At 39.7% G+C, this 19771-nt stretch overlaps 1 protein-coding gene across 2 annotated transcripts; it reads right to left on the bottom strand.

Annotated features, from left to right (window-relative positions):
• Positions 1-462: 462 nt before the first annotated feature.
• Positions 463-17805, bottom strand: psip1a (PC4 and SFRS1 interacting protein 1a). 2 transcript variants are annotated; one of them, XM_071517284.1, is made up of 17 exons: positions 17510-17805; positions 16915-17004; positions 16750-16826; positions 15152-15290; positions 14314-14403; positions 13821-13925; positions 12346-12405; positions 11936-11996; positions 11365-11458; positions 10919-11102; positions 9533-9615; positions 8443-8498; positions 6910-6980; positions 6416-6517; positions 4958-5159; positions 2304-2403; positions 463-1316 (listed from the first exon to the last, which is right to left on the bottom strand). In XM_071517284.1, exons 2-17 carry the CDS (start codon positions 16984-16986, stop codon positions 1286-1288), a joined length of 1527 nt encoding a protein of 508 aa, XP_071373385.1. In that variant the 5' UTR covers positions 16987-17004; positions 17510-17805; the 3' UTR covers positions 463-1285. The 2 variants fall into 2 exon arrangements, with proteins under 2 accessions (XP_071373385.1, XP_071373386.1); XM_071517285.1 differs by lacking the exon at positions 13821-13925.
• Positions 17806-19771: the final 1966 nt, after the last annotated feature.

Raw genomic sequence — 19771 nt, 5'->3', positions numbered from 1 at the left:
TTGGTTCCCTTAGGCCTACACAAACAGGACCTATACTCAATTCATGAAAGCGTTTATGTTTGCTGGTCTAAACATCCAGTGTCAGGTGGGCCTTTCATCGCAAAAAAAAAAATCTTCTGGCACATGGAAAGTGATATGTTTTGTTTCTGGCAGCAGGTACAACTGTTTATTTGGAATAAATAGAACTGGGTAGTTAGTATGACCAGCAATAACCACTACAGCTGAACAGGCAAAGAAAGGACCTACAGACACTCAAACTTCATCAACAGAAATCCAAGGAAAAAGACACTGATTGTGAAGTGATCTCTGGTAAGTGCAGTGCAGATTGCAGAAACACCACGGCAATGTGTGCTTATCACCAAGATGCTGCTAAAATCTAAAGGAAAGAAAACCTGGATCTGGATCTCACATGGATTTGCTATGCAAGCCATGTAAACAATGCTGCCATAAAAAAAAAGAATGACCTATAAACTATTGCTTTATTAATAGATGCTGAAACAGGTCTTCAGACAGGCACAAAAATACTCTTATTTACATCTATGTTAGAAAAAAAAAAAGTTTAAAACAGACACTTTAACATGGTTGAATAAAGCATTTTCTTGGCAAAAGAAACTTTGGCAAACTTAAGTAGAATTTCCTTTCTGTGCACCTGAAATGAATCTACAGAATGTATTTTAGAGGGAGTAAATGTTCCCACTATCAGAAATAATAATGGTACTCTGAACTACAACTAATTCTCCCTACCTCAGGTAATCTGTAATTTGAATTTAGATTTGACTGGACTACAGATTATTCAAATGTCAAAAACCTAATGTTCAAATACGGTACATAGTTGACAGAGTACAATCAAATACAGTCTGCTCCAAATGAGAACTGGGACTGAATGGTACTTCGCAGATAAATTTCTGTGCTTTATGTGATGTGACTGAGTTGGCATGGTCCAATACAACAAAATGAACAGCCACTGAACAGTCACTGTGAGCATGCTCAAACGGAGAGATTTTAAGTACATATTGTCAGTAAGGCAAAGAAGACACTTGAAGTTAAAAAAATAAAAAAAATAAAATGGAAGTCTTCATCATGGGGCTTGACGTGTTTGATGTATTGCAACCTTTGAGTGCGAACAGACCGAATGTGACAAACTGGTGACCTGTAGGCATCACCAGGCCTCTAATGAGCCTAACAGAGTGGAACTGGACAGGAGACGCCAGTTGGTGAGCCCAGTTTGGACAAGATCCTCTGAGCACAGCAGCAAATAACTTCTGTTCAGGTGTGCGTGGCAGACTCAGGTGGACTCTTCCTGAGCTTTTGGGGCACTACAGTAAGAAAAAAGAAAAGAAACATCAGTTTGCACAGTTAAATCATTTTAATAGAGCACTGTAAAAATAATATTTTCCAGTCTGATCAAATTTAGTTAAAATGCTTTTAATAAACAGAAACTGGTTGCAGAGAACAGACAAAGCTATGGATAACAAGATCATCTATTTTGATAAAAAAAAAAAAGAAAAGAATCACTATTTTTGAACTTCGCTATGGGAAAGCTGTGTGGCTCAAACGTGCTACAGGCAGTGTCCGGAATTAACTTTTTGGCTAAATTAAAAAAAGTAACCTGCCAAGAATATTTTTTAACGGCCAAAATAATGAATATACATTTTTCATTCAATGAAATTTCCAAATCGCAAAGGCTGCAATTAATTGCTAATGAGAGGGGGGGTCCAAAATGGATTTCTGAACAAGGTATTTTAGTGCTTTGGGTAATCATTGGTCCATGAATCAAGTACAATATTGGTGAAAACCTTTCATCATACGCAAACTCAGTAAATCCTGCACACTGACATTCATTTTTTAATTTATTAATTTTCTTTAAACGATTTTAAAGTTCTAAAAAATGTATGACAAGGAAAACGCGATTCGATTTTTTGTTAATCAGGAGCCAATCAGATGCCTGTTTGTTACAGAGCCATTATTTTGCTTTCATTTGATTGGCTCACGTTTATAAAGTGTATGGCGGTCAGCACAGACAGGGAGTTGTAGATCAGACAAAGACCAAAGACTGTATATAACCAAGGCATTCAAATGATATAATCTCAAAAAGTTACCGGCCTGTGTGGTGGGTGACCTTTACTGATCGCCAAAGAAACTGTACCATCATTTGGCACTTGGCGGGTGATAATTTTTAACCCGTTACAGTCTGTACCAGTAGTTCAGAACGTAGGACAGGCTTCCCACTGGATTTCATGTTCATCTGTTAATCCCTGTTGAGGCTCTCCAGAGAGAATCCTCTGCATGTACGAGTCCATTACCTGCGATTCTCTCCTGCCGAGGCCTCCTCAAGAAGTTTCTCTCTTTCTGTCTCCTGCTTCTTATCGTCAGGGGTGAAATCACCATTTGTCATCTTGTTGTCTTTCAGCGGCGCACAGAGAAACACACAGACACAGACAGAATGTTAGCAGGCGACTTAAGCCACCTCAAAGCGGAGAATTCACAGGAGCATGTGATGACACATGCCTAGCTCCAGACCTTACGCAGAAAAATGTGATTTTCCATCTATTTGACATGCCTTGCTCTAGAATGGGACCTTTCACAGAGAAGGCCGTCTTGGTGGAAATACAGTAGGTCAATGAAGAAAAGTGTGAGTCAGTAAATGAAGGATGTGGTCCAAGACTCCTGATTACACTAACTATGCGTCTACTGACGATGCCAACCACAGAGATCCTATGATATCCTGGAAAGTAGTGGAGAAAGGGACTTAAGGACAGTGCCTCAGTGTATCATTGAAGTAGGTTTCTGTACGTGACTCAACTGGTCAAAATTGATTAAAATTAATCAGAAGATGTGCATCCTGGCATGATTTTACAGCTTGACCTATCCATCTCTCACACTGTTGTAACTCTGCCACTTACTGTAATACTACCAGTTGTTTCAAAATTGCGCACATCAAAGGAAAGGTTTCTTAGTTTTGCCACTTTGTCTACATGTTTTGAATATTTACACTTCTTATACAAAATCAACATCTAGTAGATTGCATTGTAATTTAAATAATTTCAACAACCAGGCCCTGTTGTATGAGTATACAACAGGGCCCATTCTTATTCAGATTTCTAATAATTCATAGTGCAAAAAAATCTTTCTGCCGATGGATCTGGTCAACAACCGTCGCGCTTTCCCCCCTGACAGAGTTGCCTTACTCCACAAAGGTTGCCCAATTCCTTCTTCCTAAGCCTCTTTGCCCTATAATATCCCTATGTCTGAGTGGAGTGCTGACTGTGCATACTGAACCGCTTCTCTTGGCCTCCATTTTCACGCCGCTGATACAGTAGGTGCTACGCTCCTTGCGGTTAAGTCTTTAGACTCTGTTATCGTTACCAATCTAACCCGTGTGCATTTGACCTCCTCTGTTAAGCTAGATGAAAATCATTCCAAAATCCATTTCCCATAGAAAGCCACACTACTGTGGGACTGTGTACACTGTGGGACTCAAAGCCATTTCCTAAAGCATGAGCCAAGCAGTTTCTCTGACTTCTCTACCTTTGGTATCTCATGTACTGTCAGGCGGCCACAGGTTGGCTCAGTTGTTACCACCGTCACCTCATAGTAGGCTTGGGCTGATATTCGATATTATCAAATCCGCGATATCGATTATCGCGGGAATAGATTTGTACGCAGATTCTTCTTGTTGCAGGGCTTAAGGTAAATCATCAGAATAAAAAAGTAGAGCCCGCAACACATTTTTACTTTGCTCCCCTCTTTGACTGGACATTCAAAACATGTATGCTGGCAGGAGCTTTCACATTCTCCCCATGCTCGCGTGGCTTTCCACTGGGTGCTCCGGATTCCAACCACAGTTCAAAGACACGCAAGTCAGGAGACTCCAAAAAAAATTGCCCATAGTAGAGCTGATGTTATGTTTCCACGATTAATAATTGTGTAATTCGTGTTAGGGGTTATTGAAATGTTTGGGACTTTCACAGGAATTGAAAACATAACAGTGTGATATATCAAGCATTTCCATTATGTGTGACCAATCACAACCTTTGAATGCCCACTGTGCACCCATGTGACTAAAACAACAGTTCTCTCTTTCCCAGCTTCAGTGGGAAAGAGAGAGAAACCATGAATAGACAATCTTTGGTAAAACGTGGCAAGTGAAAAAGAATGGATAGGCCCAACGTTAGAGAGGAAAATCCCTCTCCTAGCTGCTGCTATTTTGAGAAATACTGCACTGAAAAAAGTGGACAAGTGAAAATATGTGTTATTGTGCATTATTATTATTATTATATTTGCCATTATTGTGCAGCCCTAATATGAATGTTAATATGAGTGATTGTCTGTGTTATCCCTGTGATAGACTGGCGACCTGTCCAGGATGTGTCCCTGTGTCATGCTGGGATTGAACTGGTAGTCTTGACCCCTCTATACCCTCAATGCCTTTAGCTCCTGAATTTGTTCCTTGACATTAAGTTGCATCATACCACATTCCTTAGCTTTTGGCAGGCTTTTCTAGTATTGTTGCTTCCTCATCTATATAGAACCTTTTGTCATCATAGCCCCAATTTACATGTACTTACATGCACAACTTATCCAAGTGCCTAACACTGTATATCACCTGAGATTTTGCATGGAGATAAGCATTAAGTAAAAAACAATGTAGTTTGCGGCATCAAGAGCAAGGTAGACATTGCATACCCATAGCTTACTGAACAATTCATATTTGTACACACTAAATGTTTGCCTGCATGTGTGTGGTCTAGCCCAAGGCAGCAAGGACATACTGAATTTATCAACTTTGCCTATATGTTCTCACTTTTTGATTTGGTCCATGATCAATTATACATCATCCATCTAAAACAAACATTTCACAGCAAATACATTTATGAACTATTTCACTTTTATGTGTACTGAGAAAAAATTTAAAGTCAGGAAAAAAAAAACAGTCAAATGAATTGTTGTCCGGTACCTGAGTTGTGTTCCCTGGCTTGTTCAGCTCTCTTCAGTGCACCTTTCTTGGCCTCCTCATGCTGCCTTTGTTCAGCGATAGACTTGTTGAGCACTTGGCTGAGCACCGAGTCACCCTCCCCCACCAGGAACATACTCTTAAACTTGTTATACAACATGGTGGCCTTGTCCATGATGTCCTGGCTGGCCTTGAATCTGCGGATCTAGAACACACAGGCAAAAAATCATGCATCAGTGCACAACACATATTCAACACAAGCTCATGCAGACACAGAAGCATGGCTACATACACACAGACACACATAGCCAGGAATACTTGGGATGTAACAATTTATCTGGTTTATCATATGGCAAACACCAAGAGACACCTTAATTGAGAGTGTGTACCATCCATTTAGTCCAGCAGTTACTTTCCTCTCTGTGCCCAATGAAGGATTGCATGTCAACTCTTGCTCTCACGTCAGTACGATCAAGGATTTTTCATCTTATGCCTAGTTGAACAATGAGTTATTTTTCATTTGCACTATTGTTATAACTTCAAGATGGAAGCCACCGCCAAATCTGTGTTAAACTAAATTTTGAATTAACAGTCAAAACTAAGCATACTGTAAACAAAAAAAAGTTAAAACACTGAAATGTTTTCAGTGTTGAAACTAGGATAAATTATTATGTACCTAAATATAATAGTAATATTATGCATCATGCCATTCCGTTACACATAAAATGCAGGTTAATTAGAGCCAAATCACCAATTTACAGTGTCAGTGATTGCTGTGACGATCAGATTACAGAAAGACAAAGTTGTTGCCTGCCGGATAACATCGTTTAGAGGAGGTGGGAAATTTGTGTTCTTCAAGAAACCGATAACGACCAAAGGCCCTTTGACACACATGTAACAATAACTGTAGAAACATTTAAACAGTTCTATTCCAAAACACTTATATATATATATATATTTATCCATTTTTGAAAATAATCATTGCCAGAAGTATATCTTTCAGTATCTTTGAAATATAGTCAGTCAGTCAATAGAGTCAGTCTGTAAAATTAATCATTCAATCATTTTGTTAGCCAGGAGTCACTTTTCCCCCTCGTTTTGTAACAAAAAAAATTATTTCTAAAATGAAACATTTTCATATTTAACATTCCAGAAATAGCAGTCACATTCTGTATTCTGTCTGACTAAAACGTCAGAGAGGTTTTTTCATAAATTCAAAGCACAGTGTGCTTTTATAAATTGCATGTGACAGAGCAAGTAGGGTGGTTGCACTGGAAGAAAAAAAACCCATCTCAATGGTGAAACTGTCTCTGTAATCGATGTTCATGAATTAGAAAAAAATCCTCTGTGACGTCTCTCTCTCTCGCCACACTAACCCTGCCAGTGAGTCTTAGGAACAACCCCTAGAGCATTTTCAGTGTTCTTCACTTTGAAACATAATCTTATGTTTAGTGAGTCTACCTTTTTGAGCGTGGCAATGAGTTCGCTGTGCTTCTGCAGGTGCTGGGTGGTGACCTGAAGGGTCCCGATCTCATCCAAAGCCTCCAAGCACTTCTTCACATCCTAGTGCGGTGAGATGAAGAAGGGACAGTTGACAATTGAGCAACGCTGGAGAAATGTAACTGTTTCCTGAAACATTATATTTTTGTTTGTTGTCCTTTTTCTAAGTAACTTCAGTGAACAAAACTAAATTTCTCTTTAGGGTAGCTTCACTGTTCAACTTTTCCAATGTAAAGTAACAGGTAGCTAGTAAAATTATTCTTTCAAAATCACTTCCCAACACTGACAACACCCCAAATCTTTGATTTATTATAACCAGAGGGGTTCACAATGCTAACAATGCTAGACATTGTTAGCTGTCATTTAAGTGACGTAAGAGTTGCTCTGCAAATATGGGATTAGTATATCCGTCTCTAAATTAATCATACTGACTCCAACATTGTCTTACTACTTACAGGGTTGTCAATTTTCAGTGAAATTTTGATTTCACTGTGCAGCCTCTGGAGTTTCAAGTCGGCTGAGATTTCTGTGGAAAAGAAAGAGAAAAGTCAAAATTTTGATGGAAAACAATTTTAATATGGAAAACATACTGTAGCTACCATTTTCAATAGACATTTACCGAATGAACGTGTTTAGGATAATTTGATCATTCACCAGAACTTGGATATGCAACACATTTTTACACTTGTGTTGTAGATTTGTTTTTAATTGGCAGCAGCAGCATGTTACCATTTGTTGGCAAAGCTAGTTCAAACCATTGAGGAACTAAATTCAAGACACTCCAAACAATATTCTATTGCTAACACTTAACCATTATTACAATGTAAAAATGGAGAAATAAATTGAAGGATTGATTATGAAAATGTTGAAGCTTAACAAACAGTCAAATGGGCTTCATGTATAGTCTTGATACCACAGTTTAAAGAATTGATATATGCCACATCTGGACAGTTCAATGTTTGTGTGCATGGACTCAACTCAACTGAAAAGGTAGAAACCACAGAAGCAGGACTCTAATCTGTGACACCACCAACACGCACAGCCTGGAGCTGCTCTGCTGAGTGCGTAGGCTCATCATTTTGTTGGAAGTTTCACAGCAAAATGATGTCACTACCGTAACTACCATAACTAGGGTTGGAACCAGTGGTCGGACAAAACAACTTTGGATCTGTTATGGAAAATCTCTGACGATCATCTGATCATTTTGAGGTATTGCACTGTATTTGGAAAACTATGGCTGTTTTCACTGGAAAGGCCTTATGATCAAAGCGCCTTACATAACACACAGGCATACATTCACAAACAAGGAGCGGCCCACATCTTCTTCAGTGTGCAGCCGTCACAGTGCAGATTTTTGAAATGTCAACAATTTCAAAATGTTTTTGTTGCCAGTCAAGAGACTGCCTTATAGCGCAATATGTTGAAAATAACTTTAGTCACAGTGAATGCTGCCGTTTTGCTTCCCCAAACAAATGACACAGGCTTAATAATGTAAGTTAACTGTAACAGAGGACAAAACCCACAAGTGGATGCAGTCAAAAAAAAAACCAAAAAAAAAAAACCCTCTATGTCTGCTGCATTGGCCTACTCTGTAGTTATTTGTACATTCTTATTAACATTGATGGCATGGCCTGCATAATGTGACGTTGGAAGCTTACAGCATGGAGAGATAATTAGTATGTGACTTGTAGATTGTTTTCTAGACAAGACAATGTGTTCGACAGTCAGCGTATCTGACAGCTGCCTTTTAATTAAGTTCTGTTTTTACTTTTTTCCTATTCAGTTCAACTGAACTGTACTGCTGAAGTTTATCTTTGCATCATTTTTAGGCAGAGGAGGCTTTTAAGAATTTCTGTTTGAACTTGTCAATTGCCTCAGAATGGTATCATGTAAACGTGTAGCTAAGCCTTGAAAATTCAGTCATTTTTCATGGTTTCAAGACTCTGTACAAACCCTTTTCATTCTAAAATGTGAGATCTTGTGCTCACCTTTTTTCTTGTCTCCTTTCCTCTCTTCACCTTTCTTCCCATCATCTTTGTTTTGTCTGCAAGAAACAAAAAAAAAACAAAACTATCTATCTTTCTCCTGACGGGTTGGATACATCTCCGTCATAACATGCCAGACAGTGTTCATATTGAATGCCTCCCATAGCTGCTTGACTGTTACTCTTGACAAACAGAAACCAGGGGAACTTAGAGCCTAGGCTTGGGTAACAGCTTCCATACCTGGGTTTCCGTTATGCGGTAATTACTGTTTTTTTACCGGGAAAATCTGTTGAAGTCCGACATGTTTAAATCTCTCCGGTCATAATGTCCGGTGAAAATAATTCCCTCTAAGCATAATTGTTGGAACATTGTACTCCTTGTTTTGCTGAGACTGAGTTACAGCAACAGGTTGAGTTCTACTTCCAGTCTATCTCCCGACCTGCTCCCGACGAGTAGCTTTGAGTAGCTTTAAGTCTCTTTCAGTAAAGTAGCCTAATAATAAATATTGCACTATGTGAGTTGATTTAAGTGACATGAAACACAACTGGGGAGGATTTGTGTGCGTCGGGTGAAGGTAAGATGCCTTTGCAGTTTATTGTCATGACTTATTGCTGGGCTGCGCTTTTTACATATTTACTGTGTTGTTTTTCTTGGTTGTAGGTTGCGTATTTACTTTTCAATAAAAAATATTATAAATCTACATGCCTTGATGATGTCATTCTTTATATAGCCTGCCTATCAATTGTTTTTAAGCTCAATAAACACAGATAATATTTGACCGGAATTTCTCCCATTTGTCTGGGACATTGAAAATCTTCCAAGACCGGCACCAATTTTTTCCAACGGAAACCCTGTTCCATACCAAAAAGCACTTTAATATTTAGAAATGGCAGAATAAAATTATGTCTTGTAAGCTTTCAGAAGGCACTGACATTGGCTGGCATGTTCCTGATGTTTATATGCAAGTATAAAAGTAAATCTCAAAGTACTTTTATACTATGCAAGTAAATCCCAAATGGTGATAAATGGTTTTCAATGTTGAATGGGCAGTGTGTGTGTGTGCGTGTGCGTGTGCGTGTGTGTGTATACTTACTCTCTCAATTCATCTACTTTCCGCCGCCGCACATCTTTCTCAGTTTCCATTGAGTTGTTCTGTCTCTTTCGGCCCTTGTTTTTCTGCTCATTGCAAAAGATCGAAAACATGTACATGAAAGCATACTGCACATGAATCAATAATGAAATCATTCAACATGAATTCAGTTCTACATACAGACTCTACAGAAATTTTGTTATCCCACTCTTCACGCAAAATACGGCATTTCAACATACTTTGACACCACTACCTGGTGAAATATAAAAGGCAAACTGTTCAGACAGGCTGTACCAAGAATGGCATCTCAGATTATCCATCTACCCACGAGGCAAAAAAAGTAACTCTTGCCATATGGCAACACCATGTTGTTAATGCAGGGTATCTGTAGATTTCAGACAGCAAATTTAAGACGTTTTAAGGCTACCTGGAACTGAACTTCAGACGAACAGGACAACCAAAATATAGAAACTAAAAGCTGGCTAAAACAGAATATTTCTGATTGAACAAAGCTATAGAAATTTCTGAAACTATAAATAGGCAGTTTGACACTAGGGAACTAATTGATTAGGGGCACACTGTTCAATTGTGTTTGTTAAAGAACATGTGCTAAAAACAAAACATATTCTGCCTCCCCATATTAGCCCCGTTCTGCCTTGCAACAATAAATATCAGAAATTGTAAACCCTCCCCAAAAAATGTCAATACCACCATTTGATTAAATGACATTATTCTTAATTTAAAAGATTCCTGTCATTCTTGGTCAAAAAAAAGACCTCTGAGAACTGCATTCAATACTTTTTAAGGGCTTAAAGGATAAGGCTGGTGTTTTTTAATGCATTGCTTACCATCAACAAATCCTATGAAAATAACAAAATCAACAATGCGTTTGCTCTACTCCCGTTACTTTCTGACTTCCCACGTACCGTTTTTAGCCGTCAACCTGGAAGTCATTGGCTCCAGTTGTTAAAAATCTTGAATGCTTGATGCTAAAAACCTTGAAATACAGCTCACAAAGACATAGTTTCAATTTAAAAAATCGCTAACTGTTACCACGAAAAGTCAGGCTGTTGTAGTTATTACCAAATCAAATTCAAATGGGAACAAATTCTTCATTACGCCGGGGACTATTTTCGGTGCTACGGAACTACTTTCCTGAGATCGCAAAGTGTTTACAGCCAGCTTATTAAGTTGTTTGAGGAAAAAATCATTGCTGATTTTGTTATTTTCATTGGATTTGTTGACAGTAAGCAATGCATTAAAAAACATCAGCCTTATCCTTTAAATTTGGAGAATTTAAGACTTTTTCAGACTTTTCAGATACGCTGACCTGGTTAAGCTTGGTGTGCCACCTCCAATGGCTCACTACTGAGAAGAAGTGACACTTGCCTCCTCATCCTCAGAGCCAGAGGAGCTGTCGTCCTTAGCTTGTCTCTTTCTCTTGGCTTCAGGCTCCTTCCCGTCTGCATCCTTTCCTTTGCTGTCCTCCTTCTTCTTCCTCTTCTCCTCCTCTCCACTCTTGGACTTGTCCTCTGCTGCCCTCTTTCTCTTTTTGTCCAACTCAGCAGAGTCCCTGAATAGGAAGGATAAAGCTGTTAGAGGGTTGGGAGGCCAACAGAAGCAAAGAGTAAACACTCCTCTAATATTCTGAAAGTATAAATAATAGTAATAATGCTATTTCAATAAAGTGGCCAAAGATGGTAGCTTAAGTGTTTCTTAACATGTTAGCGACATGCAGAGGAGTCAACATAGCAAAATTGCAGAATTAGAATATAATTTAGGTGTTATTCCATTTGCATGTGTTTGTGAAAGTGCATAGATAGTCATGCGTTTACATTTCACTCCCCGAGCCTTGGGCATCCTGCTGCTGGAGTAAAAGCATCTTCTCACTTTTGGGCTTCCTGCCTCGGCGTTTAGGACCCTCTCCACCTTGTCACACGCACACATACACGCACACACACAAAACTGCATAAATCCAGCATGTACGTATGGAGAGCTGAATGCTCGATGTTCTACCCACATTTGAAACTGCAGTAAAAACAGACGAATTTACCACCGCGGCAAACATCTTACATTTATCACTGCTGTATTGCAACATAGTTCCAATTTCCTTTAATTCTATAATGGCACTGTGTTGCAATACAGCAGTGATAAATGTAAGATGTTTGCTTGATGCTTTGATAAATAAATGTATTCTCTCATCAGCTCTCACCATATTAAAACATATCCTTATCTCATATTTTCTCATCTGTCCGTCTCTCCCATTCAAACTGCACATATAGCATGTGGACACAGCATGAACTTTCTAAGAGTTGATTATTACAGTCTACTATGCCACATACTGTCCATCATGCCATGAACAACATAATAGGGATCAGCCACAGTGTCACTGGAAATATGGCCTACCTGGAGGACTAGTAGGACTGGAAGGAGCATCCTCTTTATCAGTGTCCTGGTCAGCCTCACTCTGGGAAAAAAAAGACAAAAGAAAACTTAGCTCCTTCTCATACACTTCCAATGCCATCTGTTGTTATAGCATGTCCTAAATCTTTGGGGAGCTTGTAAATAGTTTTATCTGAACACCTGAACAAAACTGACAATATATTACATTATACAATTTATTTTCTTTTCGGTATCTGAATGCACCCCAGTAGTCACTTTTATTTGCTTTGGGTTCCTGAATGGGTTCCAATTACTTTATGGTTGTTCCTTAAAGCTGATGTGCCTTTTTGTGACGTTTTCAGTCAACCATTTCCACAAGTAAATTTACCATCCAAGTCTCATAGAAAGTATAGTCATTAGTAAATAGGACCAACCTTTTTCTTTCTCCCTCTTTTAGGTTTAGGAACGTCTGTGGATTCCTTCTGTGCAGAGTCCTAAAATGTGACACCTTTCATGAATTTCATTACAGTCTACAACTGCCACCTTTTACTGTCTATGCAGTTCTCTTGCCGTATTTACAGTATATCGGTAAAAGGTGCAAAGTTAAGAACACAACAAATGGATCCAATAATAAGACAATACAACATATGAATTCAACATGATTCTAAGAGAAAGCAAGGTTTAAATGTCAACAAGCAGACAAACCTACACTACCGGTCAAAAGTTTGGACACAGGCATTTTTCTTTATTTTTTACTATTTTTCACATTTTAGAATAATAGTAAAGACATCAAAACTACAAAACAACACAAATGGAATCAAAACAATGTTACATTTTAGATTCTTTAAAGTAGCCACCCTTTGCCTTGATGGAAAGGCAAAGGGTTTGGAAAGAAATTCACACATAGGCATCAACTTCACTATTTATATTCATTTAAAAAAAACAAATTTCAGGCTTTTAAGCATAAGCCATCAAAAAGGCTTTAAAATAATGAAAATCAGGTGTGTCCAAACTTTTGATTGGTAGTGTATACTTTGTCCATTGATAAAAAACAATGCCCCAGGTTTTTGGATCATTAGCCCCATCTAGTGTAATATTGATGCATTACACCCAGTACACTGTACAGTATTAAATGTACCATTGTTTTGGTGTCTATGACTTGTTGAAATACTGCAGAGATTGGGGGATTCTAAAAAGAAAAATATTAACCCTTCTCATCTTGAGCAAAGGTTTACATTAACATAAAGACATTAACAGAAACACAACTTACCTTTCTCCAAAGCACATAGAAAGCCATGCAAAAATAAAATAACATCAACCGATTGCATCGTGTAGTAAACAGATATTCTGCAGTTTATAGCCAACTTGGATAGTTCAACAATAGATAGTGGCTATGCAGTGTGACCAAAATGAAAGGTAGGCAATGTAAAGCAATAACACATGTGAAGTGGTCAGGGTGGCAGAATGGAAAGGAAGGACATTTGCTTTCCAGTCACTCTTGTTACAAGCACACACAGGCTTCATTTGCCGAGCCTAGATAAACATTATCTTGTGCCATTTTCTGTAGGCTAGCACTAACTGAAAGTGATAAATGCTTGCCTGATATAATTTACTCTGAATTATTGTTATTATTAGCAATACAGGGACTGAACTGCTTTCTCATTCTCCTAAAAGATAAACCAAACATGACCCTGTTTGTAAATCACCCAGTGCCATTAACACAGTGAACCCAGACCAGGCACTCAAAGACAGAATATCAAGCACCAACATAACGTTGTGGCCCCGCTTAGAGTCGGGTCAACCAAAAACAAACCACCAACTGAAAACCACCAAGTGCCACATGCTTTCCCCTGGTGGGGGTTGAGAAGACCTACACCTCCTATGATATCCCATCATGCAAAGTACGTACATCCTGTTTCTGAGGACCCTGTTCAGAGACCAGAGACCCTTCCTCCTCCTCCTCCTCCTCCTCCTCCTCATTCTCTTTCTCTTGTCCAGCCTCACTTCCTGGCACCTGAATGCACCCAAGACACAGCATAGGACGCAGTGGGGTGGGAGTTAAACGAGTTATGAAAGGGAGAAAAGTTAGGGTGCATCCTTCTGTTCCATACTCTGAGCATACAGGCCTTAAAGTATCTCTATTAACAAACTCCCATCTTCTAGAAGACACTGAGAGGGACAAATATTAATTTCATAAACTATTTCCTGCTCCGATATGAAATTCAGTGTGAAAGAGTCATCGAGCACATTAGACAAAGATAGCAAAAGAAGAAACGAGCAGACAACACGGGTACAGACCAGTAGCATCTCAATGTAGCGGAGGCAAAATATCAAAGCGACTGAACGTTAGTCAATATGTACTTCGAATTGAGAGAGGAATCAATTGAATGGCAGAGACTTACTTTGGATTTTATCCTCTTCTCATCCACATCCTCTTCACCCTCTGGACTGCTGTCCGAATCCTTTTCATTGAAAGATTCTGGGGGGATCGGCTTCAAACCAAAAGAACAAAATCAATGAGCAATAAGACAATAATCAGAGGTCGTTGAACCATAGTATACACTCATGATAATATCTGAGGATTGGACAGTGTTAGGAATAGCATTAATAATTATAGCTCACTTTATTTACATAAATTTGGACACTCATTAGGCGAGGATGTACAGTGAGTGTGTACTGTAGCGTTTACAGACACACATTTTCAGTTGCTGTGAGCTCAACCTTTAAACCCTATGGTAGAATTGTTTGTCTATGTCTAACAATGCCGTATTCCGATTTTGGTTTACTTTGATCCAAAGCTGTGAGAGCAACATAAGATAATTTCCACTAGGTGGCAGTGTACAAAAGATTCCTCCCTACATCCTCAAGAAATTGCATACCTGTTGCACACATGGCTGATTTTTGATGATTTTTTGAAGTTTTAAACTTTGGACGGTTGCTGTATCGCAACCATCAGGAAGATTGGCCCAATATTAAAGAATGCATTGTTTTGGACAGGACTTGACTACAGTGCAAAGTAAGGCTATAGGATACAGAGCTGTTGATCAAGGATTACAAACTGGAGATGAAAGCAAGCAGAAGTCCACTGTCTACTTTATCAGCTCCCCCAACTCCCAATAAAGTTCTCAGTCTCAGCGATGTATAACAACTTCTGAGACAAGGACGATCCAAGCCTAAGGCCAACTGCTAGGGGATAAATACCATAAACTGACTTTGTTGGCAAGAAAGAGGAGGCAGTACCTTGGGTGCAGTTAGCTCAACCTTTGGGTTGTTCTCAATCTCCCACAGCCCTTCGTTGAAGCCTTTCCTCTTGTTGGGCTTGGCGTACTTCTCTTTGTTAGGCTGGTAGGGAAATATATCTTTTGGACCAAGAAATGCACTGTTGGAAAGAAGGGTATTTTAAGGCATTTTTTGAAGGGGAAGCTTGTCAACTTAATACTTTCAAACCCATTAAAATTACATTTTAAATTATTAACTACTGTGTTAACTGTTCACTCTATTGTAGATTGTGTGATTATTGTACATTGTATTGTACAATGTAGTCGACATTCGGTTTTTTTTAAAGAAAGAATTCTACAACACTTGCACATGCAGCTTGCTACATGAATTTTTTTGTTATGTTGAGCACCTATTATTTTTTTTTTTTAGTAATACAGCATATATATTCAATCTATAATTAAAAAATATGATAACAGCAAAAGGTTGCAATTCAGATTAAAAGTCAAGTCAAATCTTTATTCTTGCTGAGGGGAAAAAAAACACTGAGCAGTTATGTTATGGCCCACTCTAATGCGGCCACTGCTCAGTTTAACAAATTAGCTCCATTAACTCTTATTTTCTCTGCCAAGGAGGTAGTGTTTTCACCCGCATCTGTGTGTTTGTCCATCCATTAGCAGGATATCTAAAAAAGTTGGGCATGGATTTGCACAAAACTTGGTATGAAGGTTGGTTATGGGCCAAGGAAGAACTGATTAACTTTTCATGACTGGCCAAAAGGGGGTGTGGTGGTGGGCGTGGCATATCACCAAAAGGGGCATAACTTCCTTGCGAGGTGTTGTCAGACATGGCGGAGGTCTGTGCTCTACGGAGTACATTTTCTAGTTAAATTGTTTTGCTTTAGAAATAAAATGGAATATCCACATGAACCGAGAATAAAACAATTTCGCCACAAATTCCATTGGTTTTCTGACATTACCTTTCGCTACTATTTGCTGATGTCTAGTCAAGTTGTTTTAGATGGCCATCTGGCAATGTTACCGTCTTGTGAAATCATGTTGCATGGAAATGTAGCAAGAATAAAGAAATGCAAGTCTGTTTTGTATGTTTTGCTTGAAAAACATTGCTTGCAACTGCACACACATCTCTGCATTCAAGGCTGTGCAGTGAGCTAAACAGTTCAGTCCTCCTCTATCCTTAGTTGGTTATGACAATGTGTCTTTGCGCATGAGAGCTTGGGGCATGGTGCAGAGCTGACTGTTGCAATACTGATGGCTCCAAGTGCTAAAACTTTATATAGTAAAATATAAAATGTGAATGCAAAATATTATCAGTAACGGCAAGCTCAGAATAAATTACCAGTTGTCCCATCTTCATCTTCAGTTTTGTTTGGCGGTATAATCATCTGTGGCTGTTTTACTTGACCATTTCACCATGGGTTAAATGTCTATGGATATTAAGTTTGACCCACACTACTTTCTATTTGTGCTGGCCAATCAGACAAACCCTAATGTTAAACCCTGTTGGTCCTATCAACTGGTTAACAGATTAGCTCATTACACTATAGGAGGTGTTAGTCTACTGAAGGTTATGTGAGTGCAGTTAGCAGCTAGCCTACTAACGTTTCATGGGTGCCAAAGAAGAAGATGGGGAACTTGATGTTGGATGGCTTCACAGCACCGTCAGGGACTTCATCAATCTGGCAGAGAGGAGGGGAAAAGGGTGTTTACTTGGAGCCAAAAACAACAACAACAACAACACATCATATTATTATGTCCAAGACTTACTCTTGCAGGCCAGTGGGGATAGCCCTTCATCTTGGCAAAGATCAGATCACCAGGTTTGAAATCTCGCGTCATGTTGAACGTTTTGGCACACTGGAAAATAAAGATAAATAGGGATATCCGTCGACATCATTATTGTTAATGATTCACCAAACCGCATCCATCCATGCATGCATGCATGAAAAAGGGTTCACACATTCACTGGGTGCATGTGCCCCTCCCCCTAACAATTACCAAAATCATTCAGAGTCAACAGTTCATTCAAACGTGACAGTCATGTTCAGTATGGCAGAAGTAACAATGTATTCAGTTATACACATTCACACGATGTATACAAGGTAACCTCTTTGACGCCTGCCACTTAACTAAAAGTTACAGTTAACGAACAAGAGCAAGGTGCAAGCAAGGCAGCGTCAACATCTTATCAACATTAGTGTAACACACAGCACACATGCTAACTAGCTGGTAGCTGCCCTATGCTATCTAAATGAAAACAGTTCCTTTCACGTTCAGTTGCAAGTGTGTGCAGACTTACAACACGCCCGACTAATTTTTATTTTATATCGACGGGCGGCGTATTATTATAGAATACGTTTACCTGAAAAAGACAGCGCTCTCTTCCCGTGGAGTCCGCACGTTTTCCGCTCCCGCGCAGCACGGCGACAGACTATACCATAACACGACAGGCCGGGGGGGGGCGTCTGTTTTCGTTACATTTCTTGCAAAACAAACTCTTAATATTAACTATCTCTGTTGTTTTAGGTTGAGCGATTCCAAAGGTCGTACTGTACCGTGTAGGGAACACGGAGTGCTTGTTAAACGATAGCCCGATCGATTCCAGACACTCTATGAGGAAACTACCCCGAGTGGGATTTTATAGGCGTAACATATCTGCGCAAGTAACGGAGTTGAGGGTCTTGCATGCTACCAAAGCTCGTCTATTTAGACTATAAAACCAGAGACGGTTAGAACTTCCGCTCTGCAAAAGTGGGCGTCGCCTTTCACGCATGCGCTCTCACGCTACAGATTTGCTTCATAGTGACGTTACCATGGCGACGGATCAGGTACAGACTTAAATTATTTCTCAAAAACACTCATCGCAAGATTTTAGCTCTCTCATGCCAACAGCACTATGTTTGTGTGTGATGTGGTCCAAATAAACTTCAGATGTTTTAGAGGGAGATAACAGTAAACCATATCTGGTAACTTTTCCATTAACGCCAACACATTATTGAAAGCACGTTGGTGGTACCCGGAAATAGGAGCAGAGTGGGAGCTCTGTAATTCTTCCTCTCTCCTTACTGGCACTGATGCTGAAGCAGCAGTGCGGACAGACCATGGGACAGGCAGCAGTCACTCCGATGCAGGGCCCACCGATTAATTGTAATCGCACTATCTAGGTCTAGATTTATTTGGTTTGTTGTGATTTTTGAGTGCCAGGCCAACCTACATGCCTCACATCCCTTTGTCTTGCTTGTTCAATGAGTTTTCACACATGGATCACTGACCATGGTCCAAAATTTGAATTAGCCTAACTATGTTTGCGAATGGCAACAATTAGGCTAATAGCCTACAATGTACCTGCTCTGAGAGTAAACGTTTTCTTGTCTCTCGGCTAATGAGTGCAAGGTTTCTTCGTCACTTACAAAATGTGGACATCTGTCGGAAAAGTCTTGCACTTCCTTGACGCCTCAGGGTGCTATCTCTGTATTTGGTTGGCATTTAGTGTCCTCTGGTGGTTATATCGTACCTAACAGGGTACAGTCCCTTCAGTCTAATAACACTAGCGATGGATTGCTCTCCTGCCATGTTTGCTTCATATAGGTATTTTTTTTTTTTTGCTGTTTATCATTTTAATAGACTTTGACATGAAGTTATGATTATAAACACCCATTCAAAATCTCCCAGTCTGGTATTTTAGCTCATATTAATTTTAAATTTGATTTCATAACACTCCATGAGTAGTCAATGAGCTAACAACCAAAAATAAAAACATCTCACTGTCTCACTGTGTGCTTATGCAATTAACTGTATCTGTAATTATTATTTTCACTGTAGACTAAGCACATTCTGTAAGTCAACTACCAATAAAACACCACAGATGATGGAAGTATATGAAGGTGACCTTAAGGTGTTTGGCCACACACATACTAAGGCAAGCTTGCACTTGTTCTCTCTCTCTCTCTCTCTCTCTCTCTTTCTCTCTCACACACACACACACACACCCACCATTGCATAAATCCAGTATGTACAAGCCTCTGCCTCTCTATCTGTGTGTGTGTGTGTGTGTTAAAGACAATAGAAGAAGATGCTGATATGTGAAGGACAGGCCCGTCAGCCACAGGGTCCCAGAGAGGGGGATTAGGGAAAAGAGGAGGCCAGGCTGGGCAAGAGGAGAGCGGACGAGACAAAAGGAGAAGAGAGAGGTGCAGCCCAGGTCCATGCCCAGGAATAACTCACAGGAGCTACCAGGCCCCCTGCCCAGCCTGTGAGGTGAGAGACCTTGGTGTTGGACCCCAGCCAGCTTAGTGGGGTTCTTGCTCAGACACGAGGCTGGTGGAGGCCAGGGATGGAGCTGTAGAGAGATGGCAGTTTGTGTGTGTGTGTGTGTGTGTGTGTGTGGGTATGAATGTGGGTGTGTATCCTTCACCCTGGCAGACGAGGTGTTGGCAGAACATCCCAACCCACTCTGTCTCTGAGGGCTGCGAAGTCCTGCTATCCTTCCTCACTCATTTGTTAACCTGCCTCTCTTCTTTGCAGTGTTCTAGCTCACATGCTGAGAGAGGCTATTTTATATATGACCAGTGCCATTCAAAATCACCTCTTTACTTTAGTGATGCCCTCTGCTCATCATGGCAAT

This window comes from Centroberyx affinis, unplaced genomic scaffold (genome assembly GCF_046629955.1).
Source record: "Centroberyx affinis isolate AG114_WGS23_722 - 3 ecotype Tasmania unplaced genomic scaffold, CSIRO-AGI_Caff_v1 ptg000483l_1, whole genome shotgun sequence".
Lineage (NCBI taxonomy): Eukaryota > Metazoa > Chordata > Actinopteri > Beryciformes > Berycidae > Centroberyx > Centroberyx affinis.
Note: the sequence above shows the minus strand (reverse complement) of the source record. Positions and strands in the feature narration are given on the sequence as shown.